This window comes from Filicampus tigris, chromosome 13 (assembly GCF_054856515.1).
Source record: "Filicampus tigris isolate MCC_2025a chromosome 13, RoL_Ftig_1.0, whole genome shotgun sequence".
Classification (NCBI taxonomy): Eukaryota; Metazoa; Chordata; class Actinopteri; order Syngnathiformes; family Syngnathidae; genus Filicampus; species Filicampus tigris.
The window spans coordinates 12,254,812-12,275,065 of NC_141229.1; the positions used below are offsets into that span (position 1 = coordinate 12,254,812).

A 20,254-nucleotide genomic window follows, 5' to 3' on the forward strand; every position below is an offset into this window, starting at 1 on the left:
CATGCTTTCATTTTGTGGGGTGATGGATGCAAGTGTGTGAAATCTACGGATTGTGGGCATACACGGTACACCAAAGCAATTGATGTGACCTACCATGTATTCCTAAAAAACGGGGAACTGTTTGGAAAACATATGTACATGTTCAATTATATTTTTCATAAATTAATATGACTTATGTAGGTGGGACTGAAATGGCCCCAAAGAAGCTTCTCGGCACAACTTTTTGGTGGACACATGCGCACGATCAAAACTCCTCTAAAAAAAACAAAGTGTCCTGATCAAACCACCGCTATGTGACCCAGAATGGTGCGAAGACAGTGCGTCACTCTCAGCGAGGCAAGCAGCACCTCAGGGTGCACGGTTGCATAAAACGCTTAAGTAGGGCGCGCTGACTGCACTTTTACTTCCTTGGGTGCCATGTAGAGTAAATAGGATTAGATGGCTTAGCGTGACAGGCCGAGACATTAAAGCTAAAAGGGCTGTTGGAAGGAATACATATAGGGGGAAAGAAATATAGTTCACAATTATGGAAATGTATATTTGAATGGCAAATGAAACAGCTGCAAACAAATTGAGTAAAAAAAAAAAACACTTGAAAGCTTTTTTACTATAGTGAAGTGTCCAATTTGAATCTTATTGGAACCTCTCTAACTCTTCGGGACTTGTCAGATGATTTACCAGGATTAGGGCAACATAATCAACTTGCACAATCCAATACAGTCGCTGTACCATAAATCTGAAAATGATAATATTGTGTGTCAATCAGAAAATTCAGATATTTTGATACACTAACGTGGAAGTGTACCTTCGATTGCTGTTGTGTATTCCATTTCTTTAGGTGAGTGAGCTGGAGCCTATCCCAGTTGACTTTAGGTGAAAGGCGGTGTATACCCTGGCAGTCAGTCGCAGGTCACATATAGACAAACATTGACACTCATACCTGTGGAGAATTTGGAGTCTTCATTGAACTCAACATGTATGTTTTTGGAATGCGGGTAGTAGCCCACACAAGCACGCAGATGCAAACACCAAACAGGAAGACCAGAGGTTAAAAAAAAAAAAAAGAGGTGCAGACTTGTTTTAAGATGCTTAAAAAGTATTCAAAGTACCTTATTAGTGTCCTCAAAAGAACCCCGTATGTGCCCCGTTTAGAAGGTGGGAGAAGGTCACTGAGAAAGTTGACAGCCTTCATCTGTGCAGCAAGGGCGCAGTACCGTTTGTGGGGAAGGTGCGCCATCTATCGGACGACCATATAACGACGTGTGCTTCCTTAGCGACGACGTCTTACTAATCCTTTCTCAGCAAGGTAAATTTGAAAGAACATATTCTCCTGCATTAACAAGAAAGAAAAACGTCATTCCAGTGGTTTGAACATCCAGAAAAAGTGTATTGATTTAAGTAGTGACGCAATTCGACACAAGTTTAGGAGTCAGAACATCATATCAGAGCCCCGGAGTGCATGCAAATACCTTTGACAGACAGAACAATAGTCCACTACTCCACATCACCACTAAGTCAATACCAGCAAACACAGCACTCAATGACATGTAACATTGCATCACCACACAAAACATCTCTAGTAACAAGTGTCACAAAGTTACAGCAACTGCACTATATTTTCCATACCCAATATGGCCTTTTTTTCAAAGGCATTTTAAAGCTCAGGTGTCAAACTCCAGGCCCAGGGGTCAAATCCAGCCCATCGCATCAGTTTATGTGGCCCACAAAAGCTTCTCATAATTTTTCAGAACTAGACATTGAAATGTCAGTGACCAAATGCAGGGGCAATTAAGCAATCTGATTATGCTCTAGCAACGCACTTGTCCAACACAGTACAGCTCAGCTTCTGGTTAACTGATGTCACGGCAAGCCATGTTTGTTTTTTTTGGGGTTTTTTTTAGCACGCTATAAATGAACTTCCAGTGGAATTCAAATAGCCTCTCCCTATGATGTGGCATGTGTTGAAAATGAGTTTGACACCTTTGTTTTAAAGTATAATATTATCATTAAGAAGAAAAAGCTTCTACAATTCCATGCTAACAGACTAAACTCTAAGAAAAAACATTATTTCGAGCCTTGGGAGACCACGCTGATCACTGAATTATGCTTAGAAACAATCTTAAAGGACACTCTCCCTTTCATCTCCCAGGTTAATGGAGCGCAGGTTCTGGTTGTGGTGGACGGTGGCGGTGGTGACGGTGGCGTTGCCGCTGCCTGGTGAGATGATGACAGTAGGTGAGACGCTAGAGGGGGAGGTGGCGAACTGTTGTTGTTGGCGGCTGCTGTTGTTGGCGTTGGAGTTGGTGTCGCTGGTGTTGTTGTTAAGCGTGGTGTTGCTCTCGCTGCGGTTGAGGTTGCTCATCCCGCCGGGAGGCCACCCTTCGTCCGGGCTGCTCGCCATCAGGCTGGCCTCGGAGGCCGCCTCGGAGCAGATGGACATGCGGGCCACCGCGGCGTCCTGCAGGCAGCTCAGGCTGCTGGGGAGGAGGCCTCGCTTCTTGACCAGGCCCTCCAGCTCCAGCTCCATCACACCCGACCTCGCCGCTGCTCTCGCCAGGCCGGGTTCTCCTGCCGCCTCCTCTGGGGAGCTGTCGCTGGACTCCTTCTGATCTAAAAGACCTTTGGTGAGGAAATGTGAGGGCTTGGCTTTCGCTTCTTTTGGGAGGAGCGGCGTGGTGTTGTCGGCCTCCTCCGGGCTTGAGTCATCATCGCTGGACAGCTTGCGGAAGCGCGACTCGGCCGCGTTGTTTCTGGAGCTCGTGCTGTGGTCCAGCTTCTCATCCTCCTCGCTGATGGGGTCGAGGAGCTGGGCATCAGCCCCTGCGGGAGCGTCTGTGGCTTCAGTCGCCTTGGAGACTCTCTTGACGAAGGACTTGCGGCCATCTTGGTCTGCTCCTTCCTTAGCCTGGCAAGTGGGAAAAGGATTCGATGAGAACATGAAAATATACAGAAGCATAGCGATTGGATCGGAGGTCTACGGAGAGAGAATTCTTTTCAGCATTTGCTGCCAAAGCACACAAAGTTAGCAATTAAGAAAGTAGCAATGATTTTCCCTTTCCCACTATGAAATGTGAGGCTAAGATAAGTCCACACATACATCTTCTGCTGTTGACGGCTATTTAGCCAATCAGAAGCCTGAATCAGTTGCGTTTAACTTGAATTGAAAATGAGTTGGTATTTTTTTAACTGTTTTAAATGCTTATTTTGGTACAACGTTTTTACACAATACATCTACCAAATCATGTAAGTACAGTTTCTATTTTGCTATATTTAAAGGGAAGTCAACCCAAACGTATTTTTTCAAGAGTATGTTCTATGCAAGCCCACTAAATGAAACAAGGCATTCTGATAAATATTGCCTTTTGGAATAAAAATGAATCCACACGTTTTTACCCATCGCTGGGGCAGCCATTTTGTCACTTCTGTCGACTGAAAATGACCTCACAACTGCCCACCTGTTTTCTGAGGCTGAGCCATGATTGGTCGTTAGCTGAGCCCTGAGCACCTGTGATGTCATTTTCAGTCATGAAGTGACAAAATGGCCGCTCCCTGAGATGGCCAAAAAAGGGTGGATTTTGCTGCTTAACTCATATTCCACAAAGTCAATATTAATCAGAATGCCGTGTTTCCACTAGTCGGCCTGCTAGGAACATATTCTTGAAAAAAAATATGTTCGGGTTGATTTCCTATTCAAGCAAGTGGCAATGTTCAAACTGAGAATAATGTAACAGCAGTTTACAATAATATTCAATAAAAGTACTTTTAAGGACTAAAACCCGTGCCTCATTTTTGATCAACAATTAGTCCTACTACGGTATTGCATTTTAAGAATTTCAATGAACTAGTTTGTGCAGCGGCTTACAAATAATGTCATAAAAACATGTCATAAACCTGACAATGCCCTGTTTTTATTATTACAATAAATAAAAAATAAATAACAAATAAATAAAAATCAACCAACCTTGCTTTGTAAAGATTACACTTGAGAGCCACTTTTTAGTACTCTGGTGATATTAGGGTACTTAATAAGATTATTTGTACAAGTATAAATACGTTCTATCATCCATTCTCAATGGCAATTTTGCTCATTAGGGTTGTGGGTAAGCTGGAGTCTAACCCACTGACTCTGAACGAGAGGCTATATACATCCTGGACTGGTCGACAGCCAACTGCAGGGTATTTACAGACAAACGAACATTCACACTCTCATTCACAACAGTGGACAATTTAAGAGTCTACCAACAATGACGTTTTTTAAGTGGGCCCGCCCAAAAAGATGTTTTCCACGTTAACATAATGTAGGAGGTAATAACCCATCTTACTTGTAAAACGAGTACAACATCCAAGCTAAGTGCTGCAGTGTGCTTGTGACTGTCCACCCACCCCTTTGTCGTCCGAGCTGGCCGCCTGGAGGAAGGTCGAGGGCTGGGGCTGCACAGGCCTCTCCTTTGCGCTGCCCGACACGTCCAGCTGGGCCATCTGAGCAATGTACTCCTGGTAGGCGTCGCGGTACTCGGCCTGCTGCCTGTCGGTCAACTTGCCGATGTTGTTGGACGATTCTTGAGAGTTGAGGCTGGACATGCTTGTGGTGTGGAGAGTCGCCACCTGGCAACAAGACATTGAAAAAGGCCACAACATTAGGTAAATCTCCACAGTTGAATTAGAACCAATTCAAGACCCGAATGATGTACAGTACATCAATGCAAATTGGCTAACAGTAACAAGAACATTTTTGAAAAGAATACTTCTCTGACATTGTCCAACAAAAAAATTGAGAATTACTTTATGGTACTTAATGAGGGAGGCAACCCCAAAATATTTTTTACAATATGTTTTATGTGCCTTCCCTGGTCAAAACTAACCATTCTGACTAATATTGGATTTGTGGAATATGAGTTAAGCATTAAAATCCACCCGTTTTTGTCCATTTCAGGGGGTGGCCATTTTTCCAATTTCTGTCGACTGAAAATGACATCACGGGGCTCAGGCAACAACCAATTACGGCTCACCTGTTTTCTGAAGCTGAGCCTTGATTGGTCGTTACCTGAGCCATGAGCAACAGTGATGTCATTTTTAGTCGACAATAAGTGTCAAACTGGCCGGCCCCTGAGATGGACAAAAATGGTTGGATTTTAATGCTTAACTCATATTCCACAAACAGAATATTAATCAGAATGTGGGGCTGCTAAATTTTTTGGGTTGACTTCCACTTTAACTGAATACATTATGCAGATATACTGTTGGTTGGTATTCATAACATCATGTCATATCAGCAGATATTAGTACATCTAATGAATTAAATATTCAAAATCTAAAAAATGGGTGACGACCAATATAATTGGCATTTCAGCGGATTAAGTCTAATTTAAATGTCTATGACAAAGTTTGCTGATGTGTCCCGAGATTTTGCTAATCCAGGCTGAAGGTGAAAACATCAACCATGGGGCCCCTTGTGTTTTTTTTTTTTTTTTTTTTTTTTTTAAATCTGCTGATACATTCAGGAACACCACTGACTTCCTCTGCTGTGCTCTTTTCTCGCTCTATACTGCACGAATAAGGTACGTGTGGCCGTCTTGAAGATGACTTTGTGGCTTTGTGACAGTTTCTGAGAGTACGACCTTTCGTGAACGTCCCATTTAAATTTGCTTACACCGGAAAATCTCTTTTAAAATATGTACAGCCTGCACCTGATCATATCTTGTGGTGTTTTGCACATAAGCAGCTGCCAGAGAGAGGACTGACCGGCCACTGCGAGCTGCTGCTGTGTCTTGGGGGCTCTTCTAGTCCTGCTCCGCTGAGCTCCTCAAAGCTCAGATTGAGGCTGAAGCCCCCGCTATCACGCTGGCCCCCCGCCAAGCGCTTGCTGGGTTCTCCGCTGAACACACTGTTGCCCTGCTCACTAGCAGCTCGCGACTCGTCCTCAAGCAGAGCCTGGCTTTCGGCATGCCGTTGTTCCATCACCTTGGGAAGATGGAAGACTTTGTTAACTCAACACAGACTCACAAGTGAAGTCATTGTGACATGCAAACAAACATGTTACAAGGCAACAGCAGGCAACAACATGCAAGCAAGAAGGGGAACTTTGAGCTGCTCCGTATGAGGAGATACTCATATGCTGTACACTCATCCCTGACAATGACCTCCCTTCATCCAGATATCAGCCGGCCATCATCGACCAGATGGCTGAGCTGGCTGCGTCCTGGCAACACAACACTGGTTTAGAGCATGAGGCTGTAAGGACGCAGTACTTTCCAGCTGCTCTGATGTGAGCTCAGCATCAGATGTCTGCTAAAAAACACGACTGGTTTGTTATTAGGAGGCTGCTACACGTGTTAGTGATTCAAGGCTACTCGCAATGCGGATTATCAAATCTCAATTTTGGTATTTTATTTTAGAATAGGATGTTATTTTACAAAATGCATCCATCTTTTGGGAAGAAATATGAGATGGATAGATCATCACTAACTGTGATTGGCTGACAATCAGCCCAGGGTACACACTACCTCGTGCCCAAAGGCAGCTGGGATAGGCTCTAGCTCACCCATGACCCTAATGAGCACGAGCGCTTTTGAAAATTGATGTTTGGAAAACAAATAGTATCAAATTCATGATAGGCTAGGCCTACGTTAAAACAAAGGCAAATTTATCATGAATTAATATGAAAGACAGCTTGTTTATCTACTTCAATTAGAGTAATTAACTAAACACTTTGACAGTCTTTTAAGCGTCACTACAACAACTTCACAAAATTCTACCAAACATATGTGGCATAAACCTAAGTCACTAAGTCACACGTCAGATTCCAACAATAACACAAAACAAATGTGCGGCTTTAATCACTTCAACTTTTCATGAAACAATGATATGTAAACATTGACAACTGCACTTTTTCAACACTGAACTTTTCTAGACACTAAATAAATAAATACATATTTCAATTTTCATTTTGTAATTCATTACAAAATTTTGTAACATTGTAATTTTCAATTACATTTTGTGCAAACAAGTTTTTTATTTTTATTGCATTTTTTCAATCTTAGCTTAGAATTTCTTTTTTTTTTTAAACATTTTTTGTATTGTCACAAACAATTTATACAATTCATGATTCGATTTATTTATTTATGAAAAGTACAGGGGGTTTTTTTGCTTTCAAACTACAGTTTTTATGTGAATTTTATAACGACAATTACAAAAAAACAAAAAAAAAATCGGCATTGAGGCACATGTCAAAATCATAGCGTTTGTGGAGAAAAGTTAGTGGGCAAAAGGACAACATGGAGATGATTTAATCCCAAATAATTGGAGCAAATTTGTTACTTAAGTGTGTATCAAACTGGTGGCCCTTCACATTAATCAGTACCCAAGAAGTAGCTCTCAGTTTCAAAATGGTTGGTGACTACTCATCTAATGAGATCCAAAACAATGTTACCAATTTGAAATTTGCTAAATGATTCACCGTTTTGACCATAGTAACAGTCTAATTCAATGATACAGTACACCTAACGGTGGTTTGCAGCAGTATAAAACTGCATTGCATAACTCTTAGGACTGTTCAAAAACAATAATGAACATATTGACTTAATCTAAAATCGTATCCAAAGAAACTGGGTATTATATTTTATTTACAGCTCTTGTGTTAGATCTCTTTACATTGTGCGGATGTTGTGCCCAGTGGGAGTGAGCCTCACCGTTCCCCTGAAGAGCTGCCAGTCACCAAAGTTCATATCCATCTCTTTCTTCAGCTCATCCAGATTGCACTGGGCCAGGACACGTCCGTTTATATTAGCCTGCAATGTTTGAGGAAAACTGATTGGACTATGGGATTAGTTTGAAACACATCGATTCAAAGATGAGAAACTTTAAATACATCAAATAACAAAGACTCCACATGTGAACTTGAGAATCTTATTGACAGGCGCACCTTCTTAATGGTGGAGGTGTACTGACGCAGCATGCTGGCGTCGAGTCCATCGATCTGTTTGAGGAACTCGCACACAGCATCTGTGCTCATTGAGCTGAGCAGGACAGCACGGGAGGCCTATCAAAACATGCAGTCATAATGAGAAGGACACATTCATGGGGTTTGCGTGAGTCCTGCTTACCGGGGCGGACCCGGCCCGGCATGTTAGTGTACTCTGTTAGCGCATGAGGGAAAAACGGATCTCTGTGGAGGGGAGAAACTCGCCGGCCTGTGGTCAGGATTCCACACAGTAACTCCCTCAGTCAGTCACACAAATTAAGGGTAAGAGCAAACAAAGCTGCCAACCAATCCAAACAGTTACGCCACTTTGTTCTTTTTTAGTGTGTATATGCTGTACAAGCACATAAATTGTACGCAACGTACTTAAGGATGGAGACTGGGAGTCTGAGTGGTGCTCGTCGAGCAGTTACTACAAGCTTTGGCATCACTAATACCAGAGGCCTATTGATGAGTCAAGACAACCTCCATTTTCCCCCCCACATCCCTTTATCTACTTTAAAACCACAACTCTCATTTCATTCCTTTTCACTTATCCCCCCTGCATTGACTCACTGCTCTCTTTTTCCTGTGTTTACCACTCTTATGCCTAATGGCCACCCAGGCTTTGTTTCTTAGTCCTGGACAGAGGAGTGTGGCACTTATTCAGATTGTGAGTGGTGTTAGGCGGGGGAAACAACCAATAAAATATAGTACGGCGGCAGGCAGGCGAAAAACTACTGCTACTCGTGTGAAACTGTTAGTGCAACTAGGGGACAGTGTGTGTTTGAGGTGACGTGCCTATTATCTGATTGTACACCATGCATGATATTGATAAGAGAGTGTCAGGGTTAGTTGGATGTCTGCTTGGATGCAGATTAGGGTTGCAGCGGCATACTGGTTTCACAGTCTGTATGAACACTGATGGATATCACGCATCATGTGCATGATGCAACTTTGTCAAAACACTGGTGAGTTTTACCAGATTAAAAAAAGTCACTTTAAATACACTTCATTGTAGAATTCGATTTAAGTAGGGCCAAAATTCCTCATATTTGGGGTGATAAATGTGAATTAATGGGAAGAGTTAAATGGGAATCTACAGGAATTAACAAGAATAATCACAAAATTCAAAAACTGTTGTCCACAGAGACAACTTGGATTCCGAGAGGGGATGGAGGGGGCGACTTATACTCCAGTGCGACTTATATATGTGTTTTCTTCTGTATTATGCATTTTATTGCTGGTGCGACTTGTACTCCAAAGCGACGTATAGTCCGGAAAATACGGTATGTACTATAATGACAACTTGTCTTTAACTTGAATACTTACATGTGTCATAGTCTTAGGCTGTTGCTGCTGAGTATTTAAAGATTTCAGTGTCTTAATAATTTACAAAATTAAGAGATCTTTATTGTTAGTGTATTCTGGTATAATTCCTTAGAATATCATCCGAATGGTTTTCTTTTATTAATTTCTTCAAAAAAATGTACCATTTACTTGTCATCTTTTCAAAATAAACATAAAAAAATCTGGGTTTTTTGTATCGAAAATATACCAAAGTTTCCAAAAAACGAACCAAACTGACATGTGATTTAGCATACCATTACACCCCTATCTAAAAGTATATATATATTAAACATACAGTTACTAAATTATAATAAATATTTGTTTTGATAATTATCAACAATCAAAATAAGATTACAATATCACCACATGTAAATACAGTAGTTATTACGATACATATTCGTATGAGTTCTGCTAAAGACTAAAAATTATTTTAGATTTCTATTCAAACGAAGCCACAGAAAAATCAATAGTTGACACAATAAGTATTTTTTTAAATAAAAATTGCAATAGCAATTTTAATTAAAATACATGAATTAAATTTGTAAGTATGTAAATATTTACATTATATAATTACATTATACACTGTACATGACATACAACTCTATTAAAATAACATAAGTATAGTGAATTATACTGACATGACAAAAAATAACACTGGTCAACATATCTTTACAATTTGTTTGTTTTGAATCAGGTATGCAAGCAAAGTATTTTCGGGCACTAATTCCGAAACTGCCCTCATTTAATAATAATAATAATAATATTTTAGTGTAATATAGTAATATATTTAATAATATCTATGAATCAAGGGGTAGGTTCACCAACAGGCGTTTTCTTCTGAAACCTTTAAATGATAAATTACGCCACGTGGTAAAATCTGTATTGCGCAAGCTTTTATAGGTCAAACTTTAAAACAACATATCTCTCTATATGTGATGTGCAGAAAAAAGTAAAGACATTTTTTACATCAGCGTCAAATATACATTCAGGCACACATAAAACCATCTCTGATTAAAATTTGCTGTTGACTAGTGTACTTGTTTACATGTAACATTTTACAGTTGTGTACCATTAATAATCTGAAATATTTCCCATTCAAAATTTGCCTACCCCGTTGCAATCCGAATTGCCCACAGCAATAATCTTGTAAGAACTGTTGTGTATTCAGCTATCATACTGAACGACTGTCATACCATTGCAACCCCACTGCAGAGACTGAAAAAAACAATGAAACCATCAATGTACCTGCTTTGATTTGTAAGGCAGTGACCTTAAAAGCTTGATAAGGAGACAAAAAATAGCAGACGGACATATGGTCAGACAAAAAAAAATACACATGTACAACGACATAAGGCCTGCGGTGCACCTGTGGAAAGAGGTGAAAGTACGGAGAGGCAGAAATGAAGAGGGGGAAAAAAAAGCAGAAAAGCACAACATGGAGGCACAGGAGGGACTTTTGTAACCAGGCAGGCAGCAGCCCATTTCCATCCATGCCAGACTGGAAGAGGCGAGGCTAATGGAGGTAGAATTATTACACGAGGAGATTTTGTTTTCATAGCTTTTGGGGTCATAATCTTCGCAGACAGAACATTTTACGCCCAAGACAGATTAGAAACCAAGTTGAAGAGAAGCAGAGGTTTCAATTTAGGCACGCCTTCAATTCGGAATTCGAAAAAAACAAAACAAAAAAAAAAACACAAATATCAGCGGGTGTGTCTAAGTGTGTAAGTATGTGTGTTTGCGTGAACCAGGGTGTGTGTGATAAGACTGTAATTACAGCTGGGCTGAGCTCAGGGCAGGGCAAGAAGGATGGGGAAGAGGAAACAGAGCTCTGCAGGAGCGGAAGCGTCTTGGTAAGGAGATAAGCTCGAACAGCGCTGGGCTCATTGTCAGTGTGTGTGTGTGTGTGTGTTGCCAGTTGCTCTGATGATAATCCCCGTAGACAGAGGAATCCACATTCACACTTCTATAAGCTTGGCAATTATACTGGGCTCGGCCCGCTTACATATCCAAAGAATTACGCATAAATGAGGCCGTGCGCACACGCATATCAACATTCACAGATTTTCAGGAAGGGATAAGATGGGCTGATGTGCATCGGAAAAGCCGTAACGAAGGATGAAACTGAGGGCATTTATACAGCGGCGGAGACAGGACAAAAGAGCAAGAGGCAGATGGAGGTGGAATGGAAACGATAGACAGAGAAGGAACATTCTCAGTGTTCTATATTCAAATCTTCCATATACTGGAGCTCCGTTTAACGCTTGCTGGCGGCAGCCTGATAAGTGGCTTTGTGGAGCAGGCGAGAAGTGTTATCATTCATTTGTTCCAACAGAAACTGCTCTCTTTGAATGTGTGGACGTCGGGGCGTCTTATGCGTCCCAATGACACGTTGAACAGAATAGTTCCTCTGTGTTAAAGGTCCCAGTTACAAACGATTGGTGTATGGGAACGAGGAGTCGAGTAACTTATACACATGCACCGAAAGAGCATGTTTCAGAGACTAACAAGGCATGCAATGTTCAGCATGCTTGAGCTTTTGCAAGTTCATCAGCGAGCAAATTATTAGTAATAACAAGCTACATATTTGCAAAACCGTCAGAGCGGGTATGCTTTGTGGTTTCTTTGGTTACCATGGCGGGGTCAGAGGGACAGGAGTGGAGGCCTTCTCTTGCATCCTCTGCTATAACTTCCTGACATGGGCACAGAATACAAACAAGGGTTGTGCAGAGGTCGGCTCTAATGGATTTAATGGCCATTTCTTCTTGAAATAACCTTCGGGGACTTGCAAATTTATCGAGATGGAGAATACGATACCGTTACACTGAGGAGACGATGGCGGAATTAAGGGGACAGGATGGAGGAATGAACAGGTTGAAAGACGCACAAAAATCAAAGAACTACAATAAATGTTCACAAACTCATTTTCCACTACACAGTACCTACTCAGCTTGCCATGACTCTGTTTGTCTTTCACACTTTTCCATTGGCAAAACTATGTTGGTGTTCCAAGCATGTCAAGTTTCCATATAGGTGACACACAAACCACTGCTGTTCACTCACAGGTCAAGTTGTCACATCATCACACGTGGAGGAATGAGAAAAATAAACACATATGCTAATGTTAGCTTACCTGCTCGCTGTGTTTCATTTTTGACAGTATTGTGCCCCACAGTCTCCACTTTGCTGCAGTGGTGCATTTTCTTGCTATAAGTAGGGATGGGCCGATTATTGGCGCCAGTATTTGCCGTTTTGACAAATATCGGCATCTGCCTTTTTAGAAAATCTGATGGCTGATAATTAATCCATTTAAAACTTTGTTGAAATCTACGGAAGAGGATTAGGGCCAGTGGGGGGAAAAATAAGGTTGGTAAGATTCTCACTTTTATTTCAGAATTCTGAGAATAAAGTCAGAATCAAATAAAAAAATCAAGTCAAAACAAAGATATGTGAAAGTTTAAAATTTCTGTCTTTTTGAAATTTTGGAGGACTTAATTTTCTGTAGAAAACTAATATGGAGCTCTTGTTTAAGTTTTCATTTAACTTTTAAAGACATGCTGACACCCCTGGGTGCTTCCTGAACTTTGTAAAAATATTATAACAAAGATGTATATAAATATAATAATATAAAAATAAAATAAATATAATAATAATAAAACAAATATTATCAATAATGTATACTTATAATAATTTAAAATGTACATTTTTATTTTAAAAATCAACATAATGCAAATCAGAAAAATTGTTCAATAAACATATGCTTGAAGATGTTTCAACAAATGTAACAGTTTTATCCTTTTTTAGATTTTGATGCATTCATTTAGGTGTTTGTTTATGCGTGTGACAGCAGTGATTCGTCTTCCTCTCCCAAAACAACAGAGCTGGGCAGTCCGTCCCTGGGCCAGACCGGTCGGACCCTCCGGCCCGGCAAGACCGGTCGGACCCTCTGGCCCGGCCGGATGCCCATTTTTTGGGCGGGGGGTGGGGGCCGACAATTTTTTATAAAATGGCAGCATGGCTGGAAGTGGATTTTAGTCCAGCCCACTAATCGGTCCTCATGCGTTTGACGTGGTCGCGAGGAGACCAAATTTCATCTCAGCCTACTCAGTGAAAGGCTTCTTTTTAGGCTTCTTTCTACTCCCGCGTCAGCGCGAGCGACAACTGCCGCTTTGATTCACGTGACCGACACATTGTGCTGTTGGCGACAGGTCTGCATCACATGCCACACACCCATTAGGAATTGTTGCTGCTCCATTATATCACATGTTGTGATGGCATACAGTTTCCCACACGGAGAGGAGGAGAGAGAGGATGCAGCATGCAGCTCGTTGCTGCTGCAAAGCAAACTAGTTTGGCAATGAAATTAAATGCATCGTCTAGTCATCTCGGTCCCTTTATGGTTGTAGCAGGCACGATATCCATTGTTGTCGCTGTCTTTTTGAAGCGACGCCCCCCGACTTGTAACTCAACTGTTTCACACCAACTTGTGTCCGGGAGTATATTAAGCTGCGCGTAGCACTCAAGTATGACGCTGGCACATCAAGGTGGAGTTCATGCACTTCTTCTGGCGTCTTTCCTACTTCCGGAAATACGCCGTAGCAAACCTGCTGTGTATAGTGATTTGCTGGTATGCTTTTATTTTGAAGGCCGTGAACGAAGGGAAGTGTGGAAAATAAAAAAGTAACTTCTGGCCGTCTGTTGGACCCAAATCATTATAAAATACGACAAAACCAACCCTGGGGCTCGCAATGGAAGTAAGCACACGCAGTTGGGTAAGTAGTAAAGTACTAGTGGCGCATTTTGAAACGTGTCCACAGCGGGTTCGAATAGTAAATTAGCCAGCTAATGATCCTTAAAAAGCCTCTGCCGTTAGCATCCCTCCCGCGGCGGCGTCAATCACGGACACGTTTTTTTTTTTTTATAAATAAGGGTGGGGTCGCGGCCGCAAGGGTACCCAGGTCAAGGGTGGAGGGTCGCGGCCGGACCGTCAAAAAAGGGTCAAGTGCCCAGCTCTGCAAAACAACTGACAAAATCTTACACAATTAACATTAGGATAACATAGGTCTGATTTTCAAGTCTGTACTTACAAGTCCACCGGTGATGTCCTTGGGGTGAGCAGGATGCTTAATGGAAGGGTGCAAGGTTGAGGGGGCATGATGGGGATAATGCCTTGGCAGGTGATACACATGTTGGGGGAAATAAGGCTAAGGAGGCAGGAGGAGAGGAGGTCAAATGAAAATCATAGGAGGGAGCTAAAGCACACAAACAAAAAACAAAATAAATGCTACAGAGCAGGGATGGGCAACTTAAAACAATGGCGCGAGACACAAATTGTCAGCAATGCTAATGGTGGGGGTGGGGGGTGGGGGCGGTGGTATGCACAAAGGAACACACACTTCCTAACAGGATATGTTACAAAAAATGTAAATGTGGCATGTGGTCCATGCAAAATATGCGTTCTTAATACATTTAATTTCTCATAATACATTTCTGAATGCATGTATAAAATATCCACTGTTCAACAACAAAAGGGGATCTCGTGCATAAAAATTAAAATTCAAGGATGGCACAAAACTGCTGAACAGCAAACCAGCATTAAGTAATGCATTTTGTGCACAAAAACCAACTCATACTGAATTCTAATATTATTGAGGTTCTATGATTGTCCTCCTTGTCCCTGCATATTTGCAAAAAAATATTAGGCCTGTTCAACATTGGATATAGGACAGTATAAGATCCAGTGCAAGCGCACCTAGGCCATGTCTGCCATCTAGTGGTGTATGGTGATATTACCATTTAATACTTTGCATGTAAGTGTTACCTACTGAAATGCATTGGGATTTTTTTGGATAAACCTCCAATATACATACATAAAAATAGTGGTTCTACTCCCCCAGAAAACAAATCAAGGGGCCACTCAAAGTGGGGTCACGGGCCCACCAGTTGCCCATTCCTGCTATAGAGATGTCCTATGGTGGGTGCCAATAAAATGACATAATAATGGATGGAAAATGGGTTGTGAGTGGTTGTTGGCACATGTAAGTCACAGTTGAGCCTTTATTTTCATCGCCTCTACATCCTATTGGAAGGACCTTATGGAGCTGGTTGCCAGCATCCTCCAGCTCGTCTTACCCGGTTGTAGAAGGGATGCTGAGGACCAGTCATCCCACTGAAGTAGGCACTGTGCGCCTGAGGCGGTAAGGAGCCGGCGAAGGAGCCTGCCGGGGAGCACGCGGCTGTGTGCTGGCCATATCCCGGCTGTGGACGGGGCACCACCGCCTCCTGCAAAGGCATTGTGGGATACGTAACCCCTCCCACATGCATCTGATCCCTGGCTGCACGCACATCTAAAGGAAGGAGAGAATCACGGGAAGGGAGGAAGAGAGAGGGAATTGTTTGTGTGTGACACCCATGATCATATCTCTGCCGATGACTATAAAGGGCCTTCAGATGCTACCCACGCATCAAAACTTTTGCGTTATTTCGTCATCTGTGACAAGTAAATGAATAGAGCTTTTGGGGTAGAAGGGAATGTTTTAAGTGAAAAGAGGACTTGTAAGCAAGTGAATGAAATGTCGCAGATGTTCCAAAGACAACAACCTTCAACACTGAATTCCATTCACTCTTTGATTTTTATAACTCAATTTGCTTACAAGGAAGCAGTCTTGTTGACATTCTGGGGTTTTTTTGGAGTGATATGGGCGCCACGTGATCATTTTGGCAAAAGGAGCCCAAGGCAAACAAATTCACAACACAAACAAAAGACCATGGGAACACATAGGCACAACTGTGACGCAATTCTTTTCCCCAATCAATCTGAGTAGGCGCTGAGTACGAGAATTGGGGGAACCTCCCAAAGTGAAGTTAAACAACGCCAGCAACAGGAACAGAGTGGCTCTGTGTCGCTGGCAAGAAAGTAGGAGCCAGAAACAGAAGGCACCAGAATGTCTCCTGGTTATACAAGTGGTGGCTGAATGACACACTGAGTGAGACCCAAAGCAGCCTGTGAACACAATGGGGGCCTTATGATGTGAGCCAGGCCCATGGGCGGGTATTCACTGACGGTGCTGCCCACTGGCTGGCCACAGGACACGGCACCAAGTGGCGTCCTCACACAGATTGAGAGGAGGGACCGGGTTGAGATAACCTTCCTCTTCATAGGGAAATGTATAGAGGTGAAAACCTGCACAAATTGTTTCACCTGGCTATTTTTAAGAGCTCCCTTAGTTTGGTCCAATGCGTGACTCAGCATTGCCTCATTAGGACAGACTGTGTGTGTGTGTGTTTTTTTTCCTGTGGTCTCCTCACACTATGATGCAGCAACTTCACACTAGGCGTCATTGACACTCGCAAATGGGCTGAACGTACACTGACGCATGGCGTCAAAAGTGCGGCGCCACTATGGCTCCAATCTTAATACAGTTGTAATAGTATTATGCCGCTTGAACGCACAAATTTGGTGCGGCCAATGTTCATAGGCATTGCATTTTTTGACTTTATCATTGTTATTATTGTAATGTTGACAAAAGTGATTTTTTGAAAAATGATACAGAACTTAGTACTAACGTAGAGCAATAAAATAGTACAAATAATGGAGGACGGATGAGTCCCGCTTCTATTGCGTTTGTCAGTAAGCAATTACAGTAATCTCCCCAATGCAGGACTACCAATCCATCCATTTTCTATTACACTTGTCCTCATTACTGTCACTGGTGAGCTGGGGTTTATTTTAGATGACTTTGGGTGAGAGGCGGTGTACACCTTGGACTGGTCCCCAGCCAATTGCAGGGCACATATAGGCAAATAATAAATAACACTCACACCTGTGACTAAGGATGTTCGATACCACTTTTTTGTCAAGCCGATACCAGTACGGGTACTCGACTCTTGCTTACTCATCGATACCAAGTAACCAATACCACTGGTACATTTAATACATAAAATTTCTATTAAACGAATGACAGATCATTTTAAAGAAAGGTTTTTTGTTTATTTTTGACAAAAGGCCACTCTGTAATATAGAATTTAAGTTCAAGATAAAACACAAATAACTCACTCTTATTTAGGATTCATTTAAAATTAACAAAAGTGCACTAAATCTAAAACGAACTGCTCACTGAATTAAAAACAAAAAGAGCAAAAAATTACATGTTCAACTGTTAACTGTTAAACATGACACCATGAAGCTGGAAAATAGAGCTCGGTGATACAGCTGGAAATTTTGTATTTGTATTTTGTATTATGTAGTATTTCCAATCAGCCGATATTGAAAATACAGGGTTTTTTTTAACCTATTCAAAATAGTAAATAGACTGGAACCACCGTGCTGCCAATTGCAGAACTAATAAAGGCTTATCTAAAATTGCCAATTCAGAAAGTAAATAAAGATTTTAAATCAGCTCAGACAATTCCCCTTATTGCAGGTATTGAATGTGTTAGTACCTGCTATTATCTCTCGGAGTTTGGGGTCCAGGTTTACAGTGCAAGGCAGGAACATCTCCACATCTCTGGCAGTGAGGACAGGTGTTCGGGAGGAGAGGAACACCTCGAAGCTGCGGATGTCGCCGTCGATCTCCAGCAACGGTTCCACATCCTTGGTTGTGGGAATATTCTTGGATAGCCTTTAGAGGGAAAGTGCAGACATTCAAGCACTACACTATACTACGGTCAGGTTTTCAAGTTCATCTCAACCAAAACTCATCTAAGCATGCCTTTATGGGCATTGATTTATTCATGGTGGAAGAGAAAAATGCCTATCCCAAACTATTCTCACAATGTCGGAAACTGTTAGCATTGGACAAAATGTCTTGTTGAATTGAAGGATTAAAATACAGGAGGAATTAAGAGGTGCAGAATGTCCAATAGTGAATATACAATAAATGGGACAGAACTTAGGCCGGTGGAAAATAAGAAGAAATAGCAAGCAGCGCTGTTAAGATGGAAGAGATACTGTATGTAACGGTCATCATCATAGTCCTCATCAGAGGGACAAGATAACCAGATTTAGAGAAGACAAGACAGCATAGGGAGGTGGATGTTCAAGGACAGATAGAGTGAGGGATGTTATCTTCTCTGAGCAGAGGAGGAAACCTGAGAAGATGACAATCAGGGCAATTTAGCAAGCAGCAGACGGAAGCGCGTCATGGTGCATCGCTACAGTTAACATGATGTTTGTTATCACAAGCCTGTCGTAAACAGTATGTTCTGGGATGGTTATGTTTCTGTGACACAGTGCAGTTCTTGTTTATAACACAGGGCACGTTTTCTGTTAAGAAGGTCATATGAAAGGAATTCATGTGACTTTTTTTTAGTTTTAACGGAAATGTTACATGTGGCTACAGCATCTGAAAATATTAAGTGAAGTGGGAATTAACATTTTCGCAAAACGTTTGTCGCGCATGCTTAAGATACAATGCAAATCGACACCAAAAAGTTAGTACTCGTTAATTTGATCATTCAGACATGAAAATATGAACTTCAGAACGACTTGTGACAACAGTCGTTCATCAACACAATGTGACACTCTTATCAGATCCATGTGGAGACTCCAGCAGGGAACAGGCATTTTCTTAATCTCTCTCCATCTCTCACTGGGACTCAGTGGATACAATTCTATCCTTGCAATTTACACATAACGGGTATGCACAGACATCAAAACAAGAACATGAATTGATACAACACTGTGGAAACAATCATCAGACATGCAAAAATGACAGAACACAGAAGCGTGTGTAGACACCTGGGTGGGGCCCATTTCTGTTACGACGACGACCTGAAAGATGTGCTATCATAAAAGACCAACCTATACTGTTGATTGATACAAGTAACTTGGTGGGCGGGCACGGCCTCCTATGGCCCGCCCGTTGGGACAAGTGTGTCAGTCCAACAGTTGGCAAAGTCACTTCGTAAAGAATCATCACGCGCATGCATGCCAACTGCTTCTCCTCACTGACCAAAAACATAAATGTCGTCTTGGAAATCAGCATGGTATGCAGTGCTAGTACAGTAATGTACACTTAGCGCAACAAGCCCTATAATAGTACTTAGTACTTCTATAATTGTTTGGCTGTGACATACTTGCCTAATAACCCAGACTGAAAACACAATCATCCCTTTAAAAAAAACAATTTCCACATTTATATGGAGGCGATAATGTTATCCATACCGTAAATTCCAAGACGAAACCCCTTTTCAGGTTTAAAGGGAAATCAGAGGAAACATATTTTTTTCAAGAATATGTTCCCAGCAGGCCCACTAGTTGAAATATGGCATTCTGATGATCCACCTGTTTTTAGCCATCTCAGTGGGCAGCCATTTTGTCACTTCTGTCGACTGAAAATGACATCACAACTGCTCAGTGCTCAGGTAGCGACCAATCACGGCTCAGCTTCAGAAAACAGGTCAGTCGTGATTGGTGCTTACCTGAGCCCTGCGAAGTTGTGATGTCATTTTCTGTCGACAGAAGTGACAAAATGGCTGCCTCCAGAGATGGCTAAAAACGGGTGGATAGACTCATTCCACAAACACAATATTTATCATAATGCCTTGTTCAACTAGTGGGTTTGGCTTGCATAGAACATATCACATAGAACATACAAATGTTTGGGTTGACTTCCTCTTTAAAGGATCATGTTGAACAAGTTGAACAACTAAAGTGATCACTTTATCAGTTATTAATTCAAGATCCTTCCCATACGTCAACCATTCTGTTTACTAGTTAAGCACTGCTGAAAACACAGCCTGAAATGCGTTGTTTTTTGTTTTTTTTTTCAACCAGAGTCTCATCTGGTTTTGCCATTGAACACAGACTGGCCTATGTGTGACTTTATTCAATGATGGCTACCATCGCGGCAGCACTCTCGCAAAGTCAGGGGGAGGTCAGCATCTGGCGAGGGCTCAACACAACACATTGTTAGCGAATAATCAAACTCACAGCTATGATAATCC

At 41.8% G+C, this 20,254-nt stretch overlaps 1 protein-coding gene across 6 annotated transcripts in view; it reads right to left on the reverse strand.

Moving 5' to 3' along the window:
* Window positions 1-1,363: 1,363 nt before the first annotated feature.
* Window positions 1,364-20,254, reverse strand: part of kidins220a (kinase D-interacting substrate 220a) — a 49,685-nt gene continuing 30,794 nt past the window's right edge. For 3 of the 6 annotated variants that reach the window (XM_086050534.1, XM_086050530.1, XM_086050531.1), the window contains 9 exons: window positions 17,750-17,928; window positions 15,440-15,654; window positions 14,395-14,511; window positions 10,553-10,585; window positions 7,922-8,038; window positions 7,689-7,787; window positions 5,743-5,961; window positions 4,384-4,605; window positions 1,364-2,905 (listed from right to left, as the gene is read on the reverse strand). In XM_086050534.1, coding sequence (XP_085906660.1) covers window positions 2,120-2,905; window positions 4,384-4,605; window positions 5,743-5,961; window positions 7,689-7,787; window positions 7,922-8,038; window positions 10,553-10,585; window positions 14,395-14,511; window positions 15,440-15,654; window positions 17,750-17,928 — 1,987 coding nt within the window. In that variant the 3' untranslated portion in view covers window positions 1,364-2,119. Of the gene's footprint in view, window positions 2,906-4,383; window positions 4,606-5,742; window positions 5,962-7,688; window positions 7,788-7,921; window positions 8,039-10,552; window positions 10,586-11,940; window positions 12,001-14,394; window positions 14,512-15,439; window positions 15,655-17,749; window positions 17,929-20,254 lie in introns of all 6 variants that reach the window. The other 3 variants (XM_086050536.1, XM_086050529.1, XM_086050535.1) reach the window with 3 other exon arrangements.